General features: G+C 38.2%; 1 protein-coding gene across 1 annotated transcript in view; it reads right to left on the reverse strand.

Annotated features, from left to right (window-relative positions):
• glrbb (glycine receptor, beta b) overlaps nt 1-20,961 on the reverse strand; it is a 76,879-nt gene extending 55,918 nt beyond the window's left edge. The window contains exons 1-4 of the mRNA XM_041797736.1: nt 20,716-20,961; nt 15,225-15,363; nt 9,129-9,235; nt 5,961-6,028 (exon numbers count right to left, since the gene is read on the reverse strand). Of these exons, the coding sequence (XP_041653670.1) occupies nt 5,961-6,028; nt 9,129-9,235; nt 15,225-15,346 (297 nt within the window). The 5' untranslated portion in view covers nt 15,347-15,363; nt 20,716-20,961. The remainder of the gene's footprint in view (nt 1-5,960; nt 6,029-9,128; nt 9,236-15,224; nt 15,364-20,715) is intronic.
• Nucleotides 20,962-22,749: the final 1,788 nt, after the last annotated feature.

Genomic DNA, 22,749 nt, shown 5'->3' on the forward strand with positions numbered 1-22,749 from the left:
CTTCTGCCTTTAAACTCCTGCCACCTCCAGCAGCTGCGCATCAGCAGACAGACTGAAGTTTCTGTGTAATAACAACAACAAAAAGGATCAATGTGATCATTTCCAAGAGGCAAATAATTAAAAAAAAAAAAAAAAAAGTAAATAGATTATATCATTTGAAAAGGTTCTCTCTTTCCAGCTGTGCAGGGACAGGACGCTTTTTGAGATAGGCTAATGCAGGAGAAATAAAAGGCTGTCTGAGCTAAATCTGTCCATGGAAAAATGTATTTTCTCAGTGGATATTTTCATTTTAACATTATATTTTTGTATTTATATGTGCCGTGGAATTGCACAGCCACACGATGTCAATAACTAGGAGGAGTAATCACTCCCGCATATGATATGAAGGTGTGATCATGACAACAAAAACACAAAACAGTGAATGTGCAGTACTGTCTTTATTGTAGAGACAGATTTAGAAGAAAGAACAAAGAACACATTGGATGATGCCATCCTCTACATGCTCCACTGTGCCCTGTCTCATCTGGAGGAACCTGGCGTTTATGTGTGAATCATGTTCTTTGATTTTTCAAATGCATTCAACTTCATCCAACCCACCATACTCAAAGACAAGCCCACGGAGATGGGAGTGGATCCTTCCTGTGTTTGTCAGGCTGGGGAACTATGTTTCTAGGACATTAATGGGCAGTACAGAGGCTCCACAAGGAACAGTCCTGGCTCCATTCCTGTTCACACTGTATACATCAGACTTCAAATACAGCACTGAGTCGTGCCACATCCAGAAATACTCGGATGACGCTGCTATCGTGGCATGTATCAGAAATGGACATGAAGCCGAATACAGGGATCTGATAATGCCTTCAGTGACTGGAGTCAAAAAAACTGCCTCCTGCCCAACACCTCAAAGACAAAGGAAATGATCATAGATTTCTGCAGATCCAAACCCCCTCTTCAACCAGTGAAAACTTGTGGCGTGGACATCGAGGTGGTGACAGCGTATAAATATTTAGGTGTACACCTGGATAATAAGTTGGACTGGTCTAAAAACGAGGACTTCATCTACAAAAAGGGGCAGAGCCGCCTCTTTTGCCTGAGAAGACTCCGATCAATAGACATCGGCAGTAAGATGCTGCAGATGTTTTATCAGTCTGTGGTGGCAAGTATCCTGTGTTATGCTACAGTCTGCTGGGGAGGCAGTGAAAAACACAAGGATGCAAGGATCTGAACAAACTGGTGAAAAAAGCGGGCTCTGTGGTTGGAATCAAGTTGAACTCATTAAAGGACAAGGTGGAGAGATGCACAAGGAAGAAGGTGGAGGACATTCTGGGGAACATGGATCATCCACTTCATATCACCCTAAGTGACTAAAAAAACAATAGTGGCGGATGGCTCCTCTGTCTTCGCTGCAGAACAGAAAGATATAGAAGATCTTTCATACCATCAGCAATAAGACTATATAATTCTACCATAAACAGATGAGACTCCAGGTGATTTTAGACATCTCACATGGCAAAAACTACAATACAATACATTGAGGATACTTGATGTATCACCCACCCCTACCTAAAAGCATACAAAAGAAGGTTACACTATAATAATAGGTAAAACAGTACAACAAACACATGTCTAATAGTTTGATTGGTGACTAAATTGCCCATAGGTGTGACTTGTTGTTTGTCTCTTTCTGTCAGTCCTATAATGGCCACTCCAAGTTATACCCCGCCTCTTGCCCAAGGAGAGCTAGGGTCAACTCCTACCAACAAATGACCACAAACAGGACAAGTGGAATAGATAATGGATGATTTGATGGGATATGCATGTCAGACATTGCGCCTTTAACTTAAAACGAAAGCTTTCCCCCAGTATGAACATTAAAAGATACTTTTTGAACGATACAAGTACACAATTCCCCAAAGCATAAACCATAGTTCTGATCTCTTTTAGAAATTTGAGTGCATATAACCAATAAATTTCAGAATTTTGAATTTTTACTAAGGTTTTAGCTTTGTGTTCTCCACTAAATTATATTAAGCTGTACAGATTATAACATGAACAAAACACTGTTTACATCCAAGACAAAAAAAAAAAAAAAAAAACATCACTTTCATGGCAAAACTACAGGAAAAAAACAACTAATACACATAATTTAAGTGGTATTTGATGATGCTTAGAGCCCTTGTAACATTAGAATTAGGCAAAAATCCACGTTATACACAAAGGTCTTCAGTTTTTTTTTTTTTTTTTTTAAAGATGTGCTTTATTTTCCTCCAAGCAGCCTTTCCAGAAAGGGGGAGGAAGTGTTTAAAATGTTGATATCTTTTTCTGGAAAGTGAGCTGTCATGTCTACAAAACCTAATCTCAGACTACAATGTGTTCAACTAGTCCTGAAGCGACAGGATGAATACCTGCTGCCGGCTCTCCTCCGTTCAACAGAGACACAGGCCAATTCCCACACCTTCGCCTTTCTAAAAACCAGACAAGGAAAATTTATCTTCCCTCCAGCTGCTATCAAGCTGCGTGTACTGCATTCAATTCAGGAGAGATTTAAAGCAAGTGCTGGCTGTAATCACCAAGGAAAACTCAAGCTGAGGAGTAGTTAAAATACATGGTTGCAATTTATTTTACCTCATAGCATCAAATTTGAGCTCCTCTCCTGATGACAACAATCATGAAGTGGAAATTGAGGCGTTAACTACAGTAGAGGTAGGGTGGTGTTTGGCCGGGGGATGTGTAAATGAAGATAGAGGGTTTCCTGGGATCAGAAACCCCACAGAGTGATAAATTGAAAGACAGAGGTGACCAGCTGTCTCTTCTTTCTCCTTGCAGGTTCATTTAGATGCTTCTTCACTTCAATTCACTTGCTTTCTTTTGTTGGTGGTGCAGGTAGAAAAGGGAAGACAAAGGCTGCCATAGGGGAGTCCATTATCTCTCTTTTTATGTCTCGTGTCTTTTTTCTCAAGCTTATCTCTTTCCTTTTATTAAGTTCGTTTTGCTTTAAATTCCTCCTCCTCTTTCTTTATCCTGGGTTTTCTTTTGTTTAAATATTCCTTGCCTTTTTTTCAGGCTATTTTCCATTTATCTCTGATTTTATCACTTTCTTTCCTTATTCTACTTCCTCCAACTATACTTTTTTCTCACGCCTGCCTGTGTTTTTCCTTCCTTGGCTTTGGTCTCCTACTAACAAGTTCTACCATACTTATTTTCTCTTTGTCTATCATTTCTATAATTTGTCTTCTGTTTCTCCTTACTATTCTTTTTTACTTTCTGCCACCATATTTCTCAATCTGCATACTGCTCCACCAACTTTTATACATTTCTTTTCCACCTTTCTTTTTCTTTCTTTCCTCATCTAGCTCATACTTTCTTCCCTCTCCTTGATTTCTTTCCTGTAATTTTATTTTTCATTTTGTTTTTCTTCTCTAACACTGTATGTTCACCTGCTTTCTATTCTCTTGAGTTGTAAATTTTCCCCTTTCAGCTTGTATAACCCTAAGTGTTCAGTAATTAGTCTTGGAGTAAAACTCTCCCCTGAAAGATTTTACAAGCACACTCACTGTACTGATCTGCTGCCAAAAGAAATATTTACAGAGTCCATTTTCATGCAGGTTTAGTGCCAGGATATAGGATCCAAAGCTTAATTGTACCGAACATCACTGCTCATGAAATGAAGATTATTGATCACCGCTTTGGACAAAGACACTCTTCAGACTGTCTTCAACAGAACTGTAAGAGCAAAGGTCTTATACCTGGTACTCTATCTATCCCTGTGAAGAGTAATGTTTAGCAGAATGTTCCATGAATACAAGGTGACTTCCTACATAGAAAAATAGCTGATAAGAAAGCTGGAGGGCACTAAGGTGGAGTTTGAGGCGGACTCAAAAAGCCCATGTAAAAATGTTCATTTTGACAGGAGAAATAAACAAACTTGCAGCCTGGTTTGGAGATGTACGTAAAAACTAGGGGTTCTTTTACTGTAACTCATTATTGATTACATTTAAGCTAAGATGTTTTCAAAATGTTGCATATTTTGGGACATTGCTGATCTGACTGATGAAGAAGTTTGTTGTAGATGTTTTCCAGGAGACTTAAGGACTTCAACACTAACTTTTACTTGTGTCTACATTGACTAAAACTTAGGCAAAGGCATCAATCAATCAATCAATTTTACTTCACTCATCCAGGGTTGAAGTCACAGCAGGCTCAGTGAGTCTCCCAGCAGCATTTCCCAAACTCTCCTGGGGTTTCTGAAGAATCCAAGGCTAGAAGGGATATCTACTTCTTCCAGTGAGCTCTGGGTTTAGCAATGGTCTCCTACCAGTTACATGTTCCTGGGAGACCTCAAAAGGGAGGCATCCAGGAAGTGCCCTGGCCCAATGATCTAATAATGTGCTTTATGTAATATTGTGACAATTGCAGTGACATCGGAGCGTTTTTCCTTTTTCACCAGTCTCCAAGTCACACATAGTAAATCTAATGGGCCCACATGTGTGCTTTTTTTTATCAGTACAAATTCTTTAGAGGATTAGTTGCAAAATTGAGAAAATCTCACACCACACTCAGTGGAGCAGTACAAAAAATCTTGGTGGATCTACCCCTCAGAGCCCAAACACCCTTCATAGAAAACTCATTTCTTGTAAGTGCAGCCTCGTTCTTTATGGTCACGACCAAAAGCTCAGGACCATAGGTGAGGGTTGAAAGGTAGATCGACTGGTGAATCAAAAGCTTTGCCTTCTGGCTCTGCTCCCTCTTGATGGTCCCATAGTGCCTGCAGTATGGTTAGTAATGCACCGACATGTAGGTTAAGACAGCATTTCAATTATGACGACCACCACTGTTGGGCTCTTGAGAAACAAATAGGTGATGTCACTACGACTATGTCTATGTTATACAGTCTAAGCTTTAAAACTAGTAGCTTTTTCACAAAAACAGTTTTTTTGCAACATTTTTTCATAAAAATCTATCAGCAGCAGCTTATTTTTATTTAAGTTTAGAGGAGTGTGGCATTTTTCTGTTTCCTCTTCATCACCTCTCATTGCCCTGATATGAAATCACTCAAAGCACATGCATTTATCAGTAATTTGACAGCTTTAACAAAAAATACATCTTCCCTTTATATCAATTGTTTGTTCAGTAATTACTAATGACAAATTCATTATTTAGTCTGTCAAATCAAAAATTGTAGTGCCTGTTTTTAGACCAAATCTTAGTTTTTAAAACATTCTAGAAGTTTTCAGATAATTATATATAATATAAAATATCAAAATGTCAAGATTATACGATTAGTTTAATTAAGCTTTGTGTTCCTTCATGATCCATGTGAATTTCTAAGAGAGCATGTATAATGTTCCAAAAACAGTATCTACCTGTTGTTTTCTTTTGCTGTTGTCCTGTTTGTTTGTTTTTTTCTGAGAGAATGTAGGTGTGCTGTATTAGAAAAAAATCCTCTCCTATAAAAGAATGCTGCATAGAGTTGTCAATGAGGCTGAATCAAATCAAACCCTGGATTCTGTCACTCTGAATTTGCTTTTATTGTCTTGTCAAACGATTAAGAATATTTACAGAGAGAAACACATAATGTATTGTTGTCTCCACCCCTCTGATTTGAATTAAAATACACTGCTAAGCCTACTTATTAGAAACCTTCAGAAATATTCTCTGTATTGTTTCCTTATGATCAGGAGTCGACCTTGCACTGTCCTTGAGTTTAATCAGTTCTCTTGGATTCAAGCTGCACTTCTTTATCAGCAAGTAAGCCATCAGATAAATGAGGCATGAAAAACCCAGTCTACATAATGATTCTCTGCTAAATGGTCTGATACCGTCTACAAAGCGTGCTCTCGCTTTCTTCCTAAAACCTGTGTGACAAAGCAGTTTTCAGATCTGATCCTCTGCCTCTGATTGGGAGAATTATTGATTACCAATACTGTCAAGCCAAAGTGGAAAAGGAAGTTAATTCTTACCATGGTAGTTTCTTGGATGGAGCCAAAACTGTTGATAAAAATGTTGACTCTGTCTTCCACAGGGATTCCTGCATTCAAAAACAGGAGAGAAATGCTGTAGTAATGCATCTGTGTTTAGCTATTAGCAATGAAAATGAAGTGATGCCTCGCTCACTTAATTATTATTGATTCTGCCTTCTAAAGCCCTTTAAGTCTTAATTTCTACATACTGTACCCAGTGTTTAAATTGAATGTGTAGCTGACCAGGATTTGTGAAGTCATTGCCAAGTTCTAAAACCCACTCTCATCTCCTCCAGAAAGCTAATGCTGTAAACATATAAACCAAAATCTCTCTGCACTCAGTCTTTAACCTAAACTTTTAAAACCCTTGATGAATGCAGTCAGCTCAACCTGCTTTGAATAAATAATTCCCTTTGAGGTGTTTACTGGGGGCTCAGGAGTTTCACGGGATAAACTCAATCAAGCATTTCACAAAATAAATGTGCATAATATGGAGGTAGCATATGGATCACATATTCCATGCATTAGTGACACCAAGCATGAAAATATTCAAGAAACACTTCTGGTGTTAGCTTAAACTCTCTATATTGGCTATAAAAGCTGCTCAGCATTTTATAGGTCTGGGCAGAGTAATGCACAAGGCACAGTTTAGGATGTAATGTAGGAGATTATGACATGGATGTTAATGGACGGAGAGCTCAGCCCGCCCTGAAATCAAGAGCAGATGTTTGGCTGCTAGACCAGTTACAGGCTGTTGATGAGGGAGTCGATTCTGTTCGAAACACATCAAACATTGAGCCCCAAGTTACAGCTTCTACTGCCAAGTGCCAGAGGATGGAAACTAACTGAGGGTGTACCTAGAGACTGGTTAGACCATCAGTCCGGCGTACGCAGAGGTTGGCAAACTCTTTACAGTGTGACACTTAAACACAGTAAAGATTGATAGTCAGTAGACAGTAAAGAATAAAAATACTGTCAGGTATAAATTGCAAAGATAGTTCATTTCTGTCAACTATAAAGAAGGGGACATAAAAGTTGTGCAGTGCTCGTTGTTGGCATTGAAAACATAAGTAGTGTCTCACCTGAGTACATTTGCAGTTCAATGCAGTATTACACACATCACAGCGGCTGTGATCAGGAAAACTTACCAGCATGGAAAATTTTCTGCATTAAGCAGTCAGCCATACGCATACTCTGGTGATATGAACTTTAATTCTAGTTTTAAAATGATCCAAGCTGATGAAATGCTTTAGTCTGAGGTGATTCTGCAGCTGTGATAAAGATAAAGGAGCATAAACATCAGAAGCACATCCATGAAAGACAGAACTCAAGAGAGGATTCCTCTGTTAAATCAAGCAAGAAGGTGAGAGAAATGGCAATAATATCTCATTTAAACTTGGTGCATACAGATATCAAATGCACAATGTGTAAAGTCTCCCACCAGAGGGCTCTCAATCAAGACAATAACACAGTATGCTGAGTAGAGATCAGCGATGCTCAGCTCCGCCTATCTTCCCTGTTTAATTCTTGACTGAAGTGAGGACTCTGTTCATTAAAAATGTCACATAGTATGGTGTATTTACTTACTTTGCTTGACAGCAAACCAACTTACTGGTTTCATTCATTAATCTCACGTCATGATGAAGAGAAGGTGTAAATAGCCGTCTTCCTGTTTCGCCCTGTGAGCTGCTCATATAGCATATTGGGATTGCTTTGTGTTTGAACTAGCAAGGGCACTTTGAAAAGCTTTCTCACACATTATGAAAAATCCATCGATGAAATCAAAATGTATGTTGTATGAAAACTGTTGAAAATATGTAAGTAGTGTAAAACTTCAACTAAAAGGTATATCATAGAAGTAGTTATTTCTTTGATGAATGAAGATACTTCAGGGAAAAAAAAACATCTACATGATGTAGATTTTAACATTAATTAAATTGTACTTAGCACCATACATAAGGGATTAGTGTTAAACATGATTCATATCAGAAGCGTTCTGTATTGCAGCAATGCTGCTGCTTTGAACCTACAGGTAGACTGTAATATTTAATAGCTATTTACAGGAAATATGTGAAGGAATACATATTTCATATGTATATAACATCCTTATACATTTAAACCTGAGGGCCTATTGATACACAGCTGGTTGAAAACTGGTAGATTTGCACTTTAAGCAAATTGAAGTCATTTGTGAAAAAACATTGGCATAGGTCAAAGAAAAAGCACCATAAATAGTGTATCTGTGGCAAAACTTTGGCTACAATGTCCAACACAAACTCCATGTTTTTTTCAGCTGGAAAGGGTGCTGAAAAGCCACACAAACCAATGAAATAATAGTAATAAGAATTAAAGTAATAATAATATTAGTATTAATTGCTAGCTGGTAAGCAAATGATTATGGAGGTTTTACTTGATTCACACAAGATTAAAAACATGGACCTTCTTTGCAATTATTACAAGGTGTCTGAGGTCCCAAGGTAATACTATCCCATGTTAAAAGGGCACTAGAGCAGAAATCAGTATTGGCCAACATTTCAGTCTTACGATCAGATCTTCTCTTGGTTTTAGACTATTAATAACAGCTTCACAAAAAAAAGACAAATTTCCCACCAATCAATTGTTTAGACCTAAGACCATCTTAAGTCACAGATTTCATCATGTACCTGTGCATCAATCCTACTATGTCAACCTGTCTTGAAGTAAAGACAGTCAACCTGAGCACATCTGCTTATTGTAACTGTGATGTAGTCCATCTTAAGTATGCAAAGCCTGGGGAGCAGGTGGCCTAGTGGTTAAAGGTGCTCCCCATATACACAGGCAGCCCAGGTTCGAATCCAGCCTGAGGCCCTTTACCGCATGTCTCACCCTCACTCTTGACCCTGTTTCTGATTCTATCCACTGTCCTCCTCTATCTAATAAAGGCACAAAAAGCCCGAAAATAAATCTTTAAAAAAGAAAAAAGAATGCAAAGCCTGCATATGCAAGCATATGAAGACATTAATTTTCATTAATGTCTCAACCCTCATTTATGCAGATACCAGCTATGTGAAATAAATCAGGAGGTACATATTCATAGTTTACTCATTTCCTTAATTAGCATGACAGCACTGCAGCAAAAAATGTAAATTAAAAATAGACAGAGACAGATGAAGAGGGAGACAGACTTGCCTTTGAAGTTGGGCCTTATTCTAGGATCATAGCTGATCAGTAACCTGTTCAAGATGTTACTGGTTGAATTTGCAGGGACTCGTGCCAGATCCTCAGATGACAGCTGTCTGCAGGGGAAAAAAAAAAAGAGAGGCAACTGTAGGCACGATTACATTAGCAGGTCAAATTCCTAGCAGATGAAGAGTACAGATGTACAAGAGAGACTTCTGCTCCTTGATTAAACTGTTACCTGAGAGAACAGTCAACGATTAAATTATAGCTTTTAACATTTGGACTGGGCAGGACTTAGAGAATGAGAAAAGATCATCACGGTGATGTTTTTAGATCATTAGTGAGGCTGCTGACTTGTCCTGTCAGTCAGATTAATACAAATTTTTTAACATCCAACAACAAACATGCATGGCCAAAGGGGAGTGCAAATTTGTAGTGCATTTGCAACAAAGAAAGTCTAGCCATGCTACCAGCTCACTGATGCTGTACACTGAGCTAGAAGCTGGCATACAGCTGGCATGCTGGTGTTAAGAAAACCTTCAATTTACCCATAATTTTACAACACATCATAGGTAAATGAAACCAAACCATGTTTGTTCCCCTGTAATGAGCATCATGGTATCCATTTTAATAGGTTTGTAATGGTACTTCACAACACTGTTTAACATTGTTACATTATGGACAATTTAAATCCATCTTACAAAAATATTCATCAATACCAATCATAATTTGATTGTGTTGTTACATCCATTAACTTTAACAAATAAGGGTATTAGCATTTGGTAATAACTACTAAACACAAGACAGCTGTGGATAGAATGCATGAGAAAGGTGTTTTAGGGCTGTCTGAGGAAATTAGATAAAAACCTGTGATATGCATACTAATAAAGCCATCCTACTGTAGGTAACAGTCAGTGCAGGACTTCAGCCCTCTCCAACCTTTCCCTATTATGAAAGAAGTATTTTTTTAAGATAAAAGTTCATTTGCAAACTAATTAAAACATGTTTTAGTTTTCCTGGATTTGTCTGTGTTGATTTGATAAAATTTTGGAGAAGAATGAAGTCAATATTTCTGCCATGTGGGTGGCAAAGAGTACTTAACATGTCAAGACAAACACTGTTTTGTTTCCTGTGTATTTCCACTCTCTACTGAAAGCAAAGTACGCATTTTCATTTGAAGCATCCTGCAATATGGCAAAAAGCAGCTGTCTACTGAAAATTACCACCATAACACAAAGTGGTGGCTTTCAGAGACATTCTGCCATACAGCATTTGTTTTCTGAGGTTGACTGATGAAAAAACAATGGGACAGGGAGAGGGAAAGGGGAAACCGGGATCTGGCAGGGGAGAAAGGAGAAACAGAAATCCTCCTAGTGGGTGGCAATGAATTCTCCTGCCAAAGAGTTTCCCCTTCTCAAAGCACTTTACATATCATTATGTAAACGTTATCATGCACTGAGGATGAGTTAAAGTGCTCTGCAGGAATGTAGTGCAGTGTGTGTACGTTCTGCGGTTCCTCTGATCAAAGTGAAACACATAATTCCCATTCACTAAACCTCTTTTTCCCTCTCTTTTACCAGACCCTTCTGACAACCTCAAGCACAAACTGCTAAACTGGAACCAAGTGGTTCCCTTGATCCACAAAAGCATCCGCAGCACTACACACGAAACATGTCATAGAGCTTACACTTGCCAATACTTCAACTACATCAAACAGTTTCTCTCGCATTTCAGGAAGTTTCATTGTCGAGCCGTTTGTTTCCATTTAAGGAAGCAGAGGTTGAACCTCTGCATGGCAGAGACAATGTACAGCTCAGAGGCATGTCAGCACATATTAATGTACATCCTGTTATAGGACAGAACTACACTGAAGGTGCTTTTTTTCTTAGCTTTTCCATGATATTAAAAATAAGGTAGATATGTTCAACCCTTCCTCAAGAAGGACAATTTTTTCCCTATAGCTTCAGACAGACAGATTAGGGCAACACAACAGTGCTGTTAGCCAAGGCAGCATCATCAGACATGATGATGTCAGTTTTTAAAGCATGGGTCATTGCAAATTCCAACTTTAAGAGAAAACACAAAAAATGTTAAAACCAAACCAGTCATTACATTCAGGATATCTATCTCCTCTTCTGATGCCCGTTCCTGTGGCCAGGGGATTCTGGTTTATCCTTTATTTTAACCAGTTTACTGTTTGTGGTTTACTGTGTTTCTGGTTTTTGTACTGTAGCACGTGTCTGTTTTGTTTGTAAAACTGTTTGTAAGCTTCCCCATGTGCTGTCTGACAGACTGTTTTGCTTCCAATTTTTCTAAATATCTAACGAGGTACAACAAAAGAAATGTCATTTTTTGCTAACTCCAGCATATTTACATTGATGTGTATCGCTGACATGTTGATAAATGCACACTGTCAAAATTATTTTCAATTAATTCAATGAATACATAAATATTTCCACAAAGTCAGAGAGGAAGGGATATCTTCTTCATCATCTATCCTGACTGTTATCTGTTAGCCTGTTTACTGCAAACTCATCTGAAAGTTTAGGATGACATGTAGCTGGGCAGAAACTGTCAAACAGACATGATGGAGTAATTTTTTTTTAAAAAGTACAGCTTAACGATAATTGAACATTTGATCAACCAATCAACTACCATAGAATAAAGGAATAAAGAACCTTCGCCTCCAAAGCTAGAAAAACTATACTGACACTAGTGATAATAAGTATATTTTGAACCGATAACTGTTAATTTTTTACTCATGATGGATTTTTTCCCAGTGTGTTTATTAAGAGGTTTATTTAATGTATTTATGCACATCTGAAGGTACAAGAGGTTAATATGTAGTGAGCAAAGATATTTATAATTTTCATGTTTACATAAAGAAAACAATTCTAAATTTAAAACTGTGATAGTGTGAATCTAGTACATTTGTGTACCAAAGTACATACACAAACAACTGACCTACTTTGAAGAGTTTTTTTTTTCCTTTTACCCATGAAATAAATTTAAATATCTTGACAAGCAGTTATCTGACATTTCAGCCAACTACACAAGAATTCAGCTAACGTATGTCAAATCATTATTACACATGCTGTAGCCTGACAGCGCTTGCCAGGTTTCTTCTTCTTCTTTTCTGGGCTTAATGGCGGGTCAGGTACAGAGGCGCCACCTACTGTTCTGGAATGTATAGTCCCATGTGAAAGAAAACAAACGCCTTTATTACCTCCGCCAGGGAGGTTATGTGATCGGCAGGGTTTGTTAGTTTGTTTGTTAGCAACATAACTCTAAAAGTTATGGAGGGATTTTGATGAAATTTTCAGGAAATGTTAGAAATGGCATGAGGAAGAACTGATTAGATTCTGGGAGTGATCTGGCTCATCGTCTGGATCCAGGATTTTTTTAAAGGATTCCGTACTATTGGGAGATAGGGCTAATTATCAGTAGATCTTTGAGTTTCATTATTGGGAAACTAAAAATATGTAAAACAAATGCAATACTGGCTGAGAATTTATCAGTACCGATAATTATCATGCATCTCTACTTTATACATGTACCAATTTTTTGTAAAGGGGATGAGAAACAGCTAAAGATTTGGCACACTGAGAGAGGAAGAACAGAAAATTTGGCCTAAGCGAGAGAAGAACTGCTACGTAAAGCTAAGCTTGAACTAAAAAAGGAAAACAATTAAGCAGATCAGCTGCTTAACGGATCTTAATGACTATTTTGTTTCTTATGAGCAGAAACAGAAGTGTTGTGCTTTGAATCTTTCAGTATCTCAGGATTCGATTCGATTCCACTTCTGAGGGTTATGATTCACTTCAGAATCAATTTTCTCCAGTCTGTGGCTCACTAAGGAGCTTAAAATAATTATTTGACATTTAAAAGATAATCAAATGCTTTCAAGATAATACATTGTTTTCCTTTTTGTAGCATTTTTATCAGCTATTAACAATAATGTAAATACATAAAGTAAAACCCCACATTTATGTGCTTGAACGAATTAATGCAGATAAAATGTGTGGGTGTAAAAAAAATTATTAATTAGAAACTTTGGTGAAAAAAAATATAAATCTAAAGCTTACACTGTTGATGCTGCAGAATAGCAGGTGTTGTGGTATAATAACTGACTGTGTTAACTGGTGACTTTTCTGCTGAATGTGTCAACGGTTGTCCTAGTTACAACACAGTTTTAACACTGAACATTTTCTATTATGTCTGAAATATGCTTAGCAGATAATGCATTGCATGACAAACTCAACAAAGGGGCTCTCTAAGTTTTCAATGGGTAGTTACTGAGACAACCACAGATACGTTTGACATGTAGTCACCAAACGTTAAACCATAACACCAGTCTTGGAAGTGACACAGATGATGAATCCTGTGTGTTTGCAATTTTGTGCAGCAGTCGTTGGCTGTTAATTGACTTTTTTTTAACTCTGGGTGAATGTCTATGTATGATGTGAGCTCGGATATATGAGCCATTCCTGAAGTAGGCTACATTATTTTTGTTTAGCACACTCAGCATACATCTCAGGTCAGGCCACCTCTTATCTAGGACTGTAAAAGCCACTGTGAGCCTTAACACTTCTTGTAGCTGAGTAACCCACGGCTCCATAAACAATGTAGGCAGATCATCAGTATGTCAGACACAGTAATGTAAACATTGTTGACACTAAGAGCTAGCGCTGCTAATGCTAACAGTGCAGCTTAAGAGCCGCAGACCTTCTAGAGACGGTGCACGGGGGTAAACACCAGGTTTGCTGCTGCCTAAATGTCTGCTTTTGAAAATGCACTGAGGATGCATAAAGTATGTTTTAAAATATTGATTTTTGAACATTTTGAATCAATTCTGAATTGTAGAAATTAAGAATTGTGATTTCAACATGAATTGATTTCTTTCAGCACCTTTATTGCTTTGTATTGGCAAGGCTTTGAACAGCTGTGAACCTGATAGTTTTGCTTTTGTGTTGACACAAGAGTCTTACATTTTAAACATGGATATGAATATTATAAATGAACAACTCAACTTTATAAAGCAAGCTAAAATGCTGAGGAAGGTGACAAAAAAAATCAAGAAAATTTTCCTGTTTCAATACTCCTGGTACTGTCATCTGTCATCTCCCTTTTTCCTTGCCCAATTCCATTCAAGTGAAAGAGGGAAATGGGAACAAGGGGACTGGGTAAATATAGCCCACCACATTGTGCTGTGTCTTGCTGCACTGCTCGCAGGCTGTCAGGATACTAGGAATCAGTAGTTAAGCTGATTTTGTTGCTGATGCTCACTCACATCACGTGCAGTAAAGGCATGCTGTTACATTTTATACAAATTAAAATGTTTTATGCATCAGTTAATTTAACCTTATTAAGCCACTGCAATGTCAGAAATCATCTTCAATATTCCAATGTTTCACTATCACCAACTTGTCCTCCAAACTTGTATTATTCTGTCTCTACTTCATCCTGGTGAAGAGCCACCAAAAAGAATTTTGGCTTGTAAACACAAGTCTACAGTGATTTTTCAGCACCACTAAATCAAGGTCTGGCCCTTTTAGTAATGTACTTATCAATTGTTAGTAATACAGCACATTTCCTAAATGTCATCTTATTTGTTTAAGAGAAACATTTTCAAACAAGCATAGGAACGCCGTCAATGTCGACTTGGTCTTGGAGTCTTATTTTCAAAGTAATTCATCTCAGGTAAGTAGATTCTGTTGAAAAAATACCAATGCATGGATTGTAAGGAGTTAACATTTTTTAAGGCTGACAACAGGGTCTTAGGTTCAGCATATCACATCCTCTGCCGCATTGATTTTAAACTCTAGCTCCTGTGAGTCCTTCAGCTTTATAGTGCCACACTACACCAGTGAGGGGGAACACTTTGAAATAAGTCAAGTCTCGCAGTAAATATAACTTTATGAAGCTATTCACGTATTTCAGATGGTTGAAATTTCCTCCAAGCAAGCACTCACCTTGAAACTGTATATCTTGCAATATAATTTTGTCATTATCATAGTTATGTGAAGAAATTAAACTTAAGTACAAACATTATGCTCTCTTTTGCTTCATACTACAGCTCAAGGTGTTTATTTTAATCATACTTACGATGGACAGTAAACCTGCTTCCCCTTTTTCTTCCCCTTCTTGGTTCCTTTTTCTTTGGCTGATGCTCCCTCTAGACAGAGGGAGAGGACGAGGAGAAAGATGGTGAGCGTCTTAATACCCATTCTGGTGTGAGTCGAGCCTGCAGAGAAAAAAAAATAAACAGTTTTGATAAAAAAGAATGGGCTGTAGCATTTAAATGACCAATTCTTTATGGTGCACAATTTAATAAACGAAACTAAACTCTAGTCACATATAAAACAAATCTAAGCTCACATTTGCATATGAAGAGAGGAGAAAGTGGCTACTAAAACTTTGCCCTCAGTGGGCGTAAAAAAAACCTTTTATGCATTTCCTGAACACTGTGGCCTTCCCCTAAGGTACCAGACATAATCTTTTTTCCTAATTATCTGGATACCTAGAGGAAATTTATAAAATGTTAGTAAATCAAACTGACAAGTTATTATAAAGTACTGTAAGTCCAAGGATAAACCAATCAGTAGCTGGATAATGATGGTCATCCCGGATTTATCAGGTGCATGTGGCCTCCAAGCAATGGCTGAAATAAATATTGCCTCTGATATCATCTACAACAGTCAGAGAAAAAATAAATATTGTTACATATATGCAGCTTTGTGTGGCAAAGTTGTTTACAGTGATCTAAATGCATGATGTAGTCTGATCTATGCCAGGATAGCTTCTGTGATGTAGGTTAATACTTTCTCAAACCACAAACAGTAAAGGAGATAATGCATTTTTTGTGTTTCACATAAATCTCTTGATAGAACATCTAAAGTCCAACAGTAGCACAATACTTACAAAATGAACACCTCTATGCACAGGCGGAGCATTTTTGCATAACTTGATAGGCGTCATTAATCAGCTAGCAGCCATAGTACCTTTGTGATTCATCCCACACCTGGGAAAGTGTTGCCCTTTCGTTGCACTGGGACATGGAGACCCACAGCAAAGCAAAGTGTCTCATCCTTCTCGCCCTGCCAGCAGCAGGACCGTTTATTAACTGAGGCATTTTATTGTCTAGACGAGACACTCTCCCTCTCTCTGTCTCTTCGCCTTGGCCCAGTAACTCCCCGACTGCTCCTCGCCTGCGCATTGATCATCATTTTCTCCACTGGAAATTGTTTCCACCGCTCTGCTCAGCGCCTTTTGTTTCCATGCAAAAACCTAAGTCAACATCGTTTAATCAATTTTTGAATAACCCTGCAGAATGAGAGGTCAGTCAGTGTTTCCACTGAGCAAGACAAAAGCAGCCAACAAGCAACGTCAGCACTGACCAAGACATATCATGTGGCAGCAGCTGGAGTGAAGGGGGATGTTTAACTTGGCAGCTAATCAACTCATTTCTTATGTGACCTGTAATTCCCATCCTCCCTCTAGCATTTTTCTACGTGATGACTTCCTTTTCTGACATTGTACTCAGGTCTCTCTGACAAGGAGAAGGAAGAAACACAGGATAGAAGCATGAAGCTAAGGAGACTTACAGCAAAAATAAGATACACCCTATACAAAAATGATGGTGTCTGTGGTTAAACTTCTTTTCCTGATGTTTTTGAGACAGTGAATGTCAAAAAAATTGAACAAAGCAGGCAGGGGTATGTCTATAAAGCAGAAGCAGATCAAGAGACTTTGAGCCTGATTTTGTCAGTCATAGCATTGCCTTGTGGCTGTCTGTGGAAAAATATGCAGTTTTCAAATGCCTGCTAAATCAGCACTCTGTCGCTATAAGCCTTTGCTAAGTGCTAATGCTAGCGGTAACTGCTGTTTCATATTCCTTGAATAGTCCGTTGTTAGGCTGACAACTCTTATGTGACTTTTTAAGATCTGTTGTGTTATAACTAAAGGACTTGTTGTCTCCCTTCAGAATCTTTGCGGAGCATTTTTTTTTATAAAAACATTTGTGTTATCCTCCTCTGAAAAACCTGAAAACACCCACATCAGTGATGTCATGTTTCATAGTTGCAGCTGTGTTGTAGCTTCTTCTTCTCTATGTTTAAGGGTTGGTCACCAAACATCCCCTCCTGTTTTGGACTGTGTTGTCTTGTGTGAAAGTAAATGAATGCCTTTGTTATCAGTGGATTTTGTCAGTTACTATTTTAGCATCCAAATTATAAAATTCTATGAAATGTTTGTAATATTGGCTAATAATTTATCTGTACCAATATCTATTGACATTTCTAATTTTTAGGCTTTTCATGCCTTCATTCGTAGAGGAGGACAGTGGATAGAGACAGAAACAGGGATGAAAGTGTAGGACAGACTTGAACCCAGGCCATCTGCATGGGGGTGCGACCTAGCTGACAGGCCTTCTGCACCACAGAAAGATGTTCCCTTATGTTGTTTCTTTGCCATATTTTTCAAGCTTTGACAGTTTTCATGATTGTGAACAGCAAATATTGTCAAAGTCCACATAAAGCAATTAAAAACGTATTCCCTGTTTTATATTCAACAGAGGAACTGTGTTATACGGTTAAGAAAATTATGAAACTATATAAAATAAAGCTGTTGTCTCTCCTCTTGGATGCTTTGGGCATTCCCATTGCTTGCACTTAAAAACACATCTCTCAACGGATAGAAACTGCAGTTTAAATTCTTCAAATTTTAGCATCCAAGGTAGAAACATTTGCAGAAGGAAGGTATAGCCTTCATAGAAAACTGCAGACTGCAACTTGAAGCAACTCCTGATACTAAAGTGCTCAGTACTGGTAGTACTGGATAATCCTACCACCTCCAGTGCCACTCATATTGATGTTGCACTAGAGGTGGTAGGATTATCCAGTGCATTACTGTGAGTCCTTAATTTGGCCCTATCCCAAACAAAGTGAACAAAAAGTCATGAAAAACTACTGAACAGTCTAAATTTATGGTTCAGTCAAATGTACTTCTCAGTGTTTTCATGTTTACAGTAAATTTTACCAACATTACAGTGTGTTTAGAAACCAATATTGTATTTTGCTTTACATGAACTTTGAGCATTTCATTGGAGAAAAAAAGTATCAGAATCAGAATGTTTTGTTGTCTTCTTTCCTTTTGTCTTATATCTCAAAACTTGATGGCTAACCATTTCACAAATGGCCTGCAATACATTTTCATGAGCCCTGTCATTAGTTCATCATATTTCTCCTTTTTAACAAAAGAAGAACTGAAAGATTATTTTGTTTGTAAGGAACTGAAAAATGCCCCTCAAAATGTTATTTCTTCTCCCTCACTATCGTATTAGGACCCCATGGATTTGTCATCTGCCATTTTCAGTCCTAAGAGTAGGTAAATGGTAATTTAACTTGAACTTGTACAGCACTTTTTTTGTCACCTGACTAAGCACTTTTACAAGCACCTTTTCACTCAGCATACATACACTGATAGCAGAGGTTACTATGACCATCTGTATTAGCATACACACACATTTCCGCACTACCAACAACGCAGGGTTAGGTGTCTTACACAACGACACATCAGCATGTGAAGGAGCTGAGGATTGAACCAACAACCTTCCAACTCTACCTACTGAGCCAGTCTCCCCTAGGGTTGTAACAACACCAGATTTTTAAACCATACTCAAATGATGTATATACTGATCTACACCTGTTTCCAAACCACAGCAACATTATAACAAGTTCAAGGCACCCAATATTGGGTAATGTCTTGTTATACTAACACTGTCTTAATTTGGCAAATATGGTATTGCACATATTAGACTGCTTGCTCCACTTATAGTTTCAAATAGATTTATTCCTCTCCTGTACATAGCTTGTGAAATAAGTGTAGCTTTTAATAAAGCTTTGGTACTTTTGGTACAATGGCTCATTGATGTGACAGCGATTGTATCATTTTAAAATGCATGGTATTGAAAATCATAAAAAAAAAAAAAATTCTGGCAACCTTAGTCCAAAGTGCTCATTATGAGTCTAATGCATCATATAATGTATTTGACCATTCATTTTTAACAGATATGCTTCTTATAATCATACAAGATGTCTCAAGGTCCCTGCCTCCATGCTCTATAAATCAACATCTTACAATAGGCCTTTTCTGGTTATGCAGCATCAAATACAGGCATATGTGAAGAATAAGGGAGGTGTTCATGTGTTTAATCTCTTTGGTGTTGTATTAAATCTCACACCATCATCACCCTCTTGAAGCTTTAAGAGAAACATCATGCACACACTTTTAAATCTGATCAGCGTGTAGAGAAGCAGGGCTTCAGCTGACACACAACACACATACACACAGATATATATATTTCTCTGCACAGGGATCTTAATTGACCTTGACACTTCCTGACTCCACTCTTTGCCCCTTGCTCATTTTTACTACCGGGAATGTTTAAAGCTGAAGAGGCTTTATCGTGCCATGGTGGACAGTGACTAAAGCAGCCTTACATGTTGTGCCCCATGGGTGCAAGGTCAATAAGCAATTCTGCTGTGCACACATGCTTTTCTCTGGCTGTACATTTATAGATTGTGCACCATGAGCATGCTGACTAAAAATGCTGTATAAAGGGAAGAAATGTTAGGTAAAATTTCTTTTCATTTGTACGGTATTGAAAGTGAAAACAAGCAATAGGTTGTCAAAATGTCCATACGTATTAATGCTTTATGATACTATGTGTTTGAAAATTATACTATCTCTACTAACGTCATCATATATGGCATTGAGTTGGTGGTTTTACACGTCATTGGTTATTTATGAAACAAAAAGTTATTGAAGCGTTAAAGAAAACTACATCTACTTTATTTCATGGAAGGGTGTATTTCAGATCCAGGCAAACTCCTGTCTTCAATGCACAATTATGTTTGCAATGTTTGAGTACCAAAACACTGCCTATGAACTTCTGCATTTAAGACAATGTACAGGAGTTTTCTTGCAATTTTGGATAATTGAGAACTGGAAATTACACAGTGTTCGGTGTTAGTGACTGCTTTTTTTTGTTGTTGTTTTGGTATCGTTATCGTTTAATTTAGCTAGTAACATACTCAAATTTAAAAGGCAGGTTAAATGACAACTGTAACATGTTCCAATGTACATAATGTCCACTGTTTTTGCTTTAATAACCTGATACACTTGAAGAGGACTGTCTTTTGTCCTTGTCTAACGCTAAGAAATGCTTTAACCCACAAGGAAAGGCCTGCGATGTGCTTTTCCTATCAACATATTCATAAGGAAACAGTGCCAAACAGCAATCCACCGGGGCTCTCACAACCTGTGGCTGCCTTGGGTCTGCTCGTAACAAGAGAAAAGTAAGTAACAGAGCCTGACACTCGCCCACAGCTTCAGCCTGAGCCCTAGGAGAGCAGCAGCAGTGGGTCTTGAGTGGAAACAACACAGCAAGCAACGACCACCATGACGGGGAGGGGGATGCAGGAAGAAGATGCCAGAACATATGAGCGCGAGCATGCGATTTAGCGACTAACGAGCCCACGTAACCAAAAAACCATGAAAGTCATCCATCAAAAATATTCCTCCAAGTCCCACTTACCTTACGGCTTTGTCACCTGTCAATTCCTCAGAAAGGTAGACCCAATAAAGCTGACCGTGCAAGTATCGTTATCAGAGCCTCATAGACCAGTCGCTGTCTTTCTTTTCCATGCTGCTCTCGCGCTCGTGTCGCCGTTGAAGCAATGTGTTGAATGAAGAGAAAAGTTACATCTCGGCAATTTGCCAATTTTCTTTTTTTTATTGCCGCGCACCGTTTGTTGTTATTTTAGGATTAGTGTGTATATGGCTGCTGCCCTTTCGCCTCAGCTCGGGAAGCCCAAGATGGAGGCTTGCGTGTACCTGTCATGCAACATGCGCAGTAGCGGCTGCACGGAGCCGAAGAGCATCATCAGTCCTCCCATCAGCACCGCGGACAGCCACTCGTTCCCCGCCTCCACAGGCTCAGACACAGCTACAGCCTCAGAGAAGGAGAGCCGCTGCTGAACGCTGAAACATGACGTGACGGCAGAGAGGAGGAAATGCTCTCATTCACGTATCACTATTTATGGCGATGTCTATGAGGTATTTAGCGGCAGATGGACGTTCAGTTAAGGCTCCATAGACCATAAAGCACAGAGCCATGGATGCAATACGGTTCAGCCTGATTGCCTCCATTGGCATTTATTATTGTGCGATTCAGAAATAGACTATGAAATCTGATTGGCTTTTTATGTCAAAAACTATTAATAAAATGGAAATATAAAAATAATTCGTATATTTTTCAACCATATGATCAGGGCAGGGCCACCCATTAAGGGGGGAAGAAGAAAAGCTTTCTGGTTCTAGGAGGCCCATTTCATATAAATATATGTAGTCAGTATTTTATAAATATATATATTTCTGTCAATATAATGCAATAACGATGACTTAATCACACAAAAAAAGATAAATCACAAAAATTAACACAAATTAATCCTATAGATATCATACATCACTTTTTCAACAACCATCCAATGCAGCGTTGTAAACTTGATGAAAGAAGAGCCTAGCTTTTCGTGTTCTTTTGATGTTATCATTTTTATATCCAAAAGATATACACCATCCAAGATTCATTAATATGACTCTTTTATCATCATCATCATCATCATCTCTCCTCCCCTGTCTGTTTTAGTGTGACTCTCCTGAGCGTGCACACAGACACACAGCAATGAGCACTCTCCCTCTCCCCTACATGCAGTACGATGTCTACAACGCTGAATTTATCTACTAATGGCCAGTTTAAAAAATTACACTCGTTGTTGCTGCTTTAAAATCTTGCAAAAGGTCTGATGTTGCTCAAAAGTCTGTTTTTTCATTACAAACTTTCGTGAAATTACTAGCGAGATGCTTCTTATGGTCGCTTGCTACTGATGAAAACTTGTTCATGAGCAATAATAACGTAACATGATGGTGTGATCTAACCACTTGGCTACAGTGTCCCATAAAGTCCTATTTTTTTAACTTAGTTCTTACTTTAATCATCTTTTAAAAGGAACCCTGCATGATCAGACAAGTTCATCTTGTTGGATAGGTTTTTGTATCTCTTGTATGTATATTGAACTAAAAACTCACTACATATCTGCATTTTGAGTAAATTTGAGCTTATAAACTCACCAGGAGACTGCCATGTTTTGGTCCACGCCGGTAGTATCTATCCAACAAGAGGAACTTGTCTGATCATGCAGGGTTCCTCTTAAATTGTTAAATTACAGATTTGCAATGTGGGCTAGCTGGTGTCGTTTATTGAATGCTAGCTGAGATAGGTTTGTTTGGATCCAAGCTTATAAAGCTAACAAGACAAGGAAAAGACAACTTTTTGGTGTAAGATGAATTTTTTCATCTATTTGTGTGCAAACCTGAGATTTAACCTAGGCTAGATGACTATCTGCACCTGGTAAAGCTACTAAACATGAGACATTGACTTATACAGTCTAATGTTACATCACAGTCTGTTTATATATTCAGAGAGTTACACTCTGCTGTCAAATTGTTGCTTTTGTCTGGATTCCTCTTCAGTCAGTCTCTCTTTTTGTCTTCTTAGCTTCATCAGTCACTA

The sequence above is a fragment of the Cheilinus undulatus genome, linkage group 10 (assembly GCF_018320785.1).
Source record: "Cheilinus undulatus linkage group 10, ASM1832078v1, whole genome shotgun sequence".
NCBI lineage: Eukaryota > Metazoa > Chordata > Actinopteri > Labriformes > Labridae > Cheilinus > Cheilinus undulatus.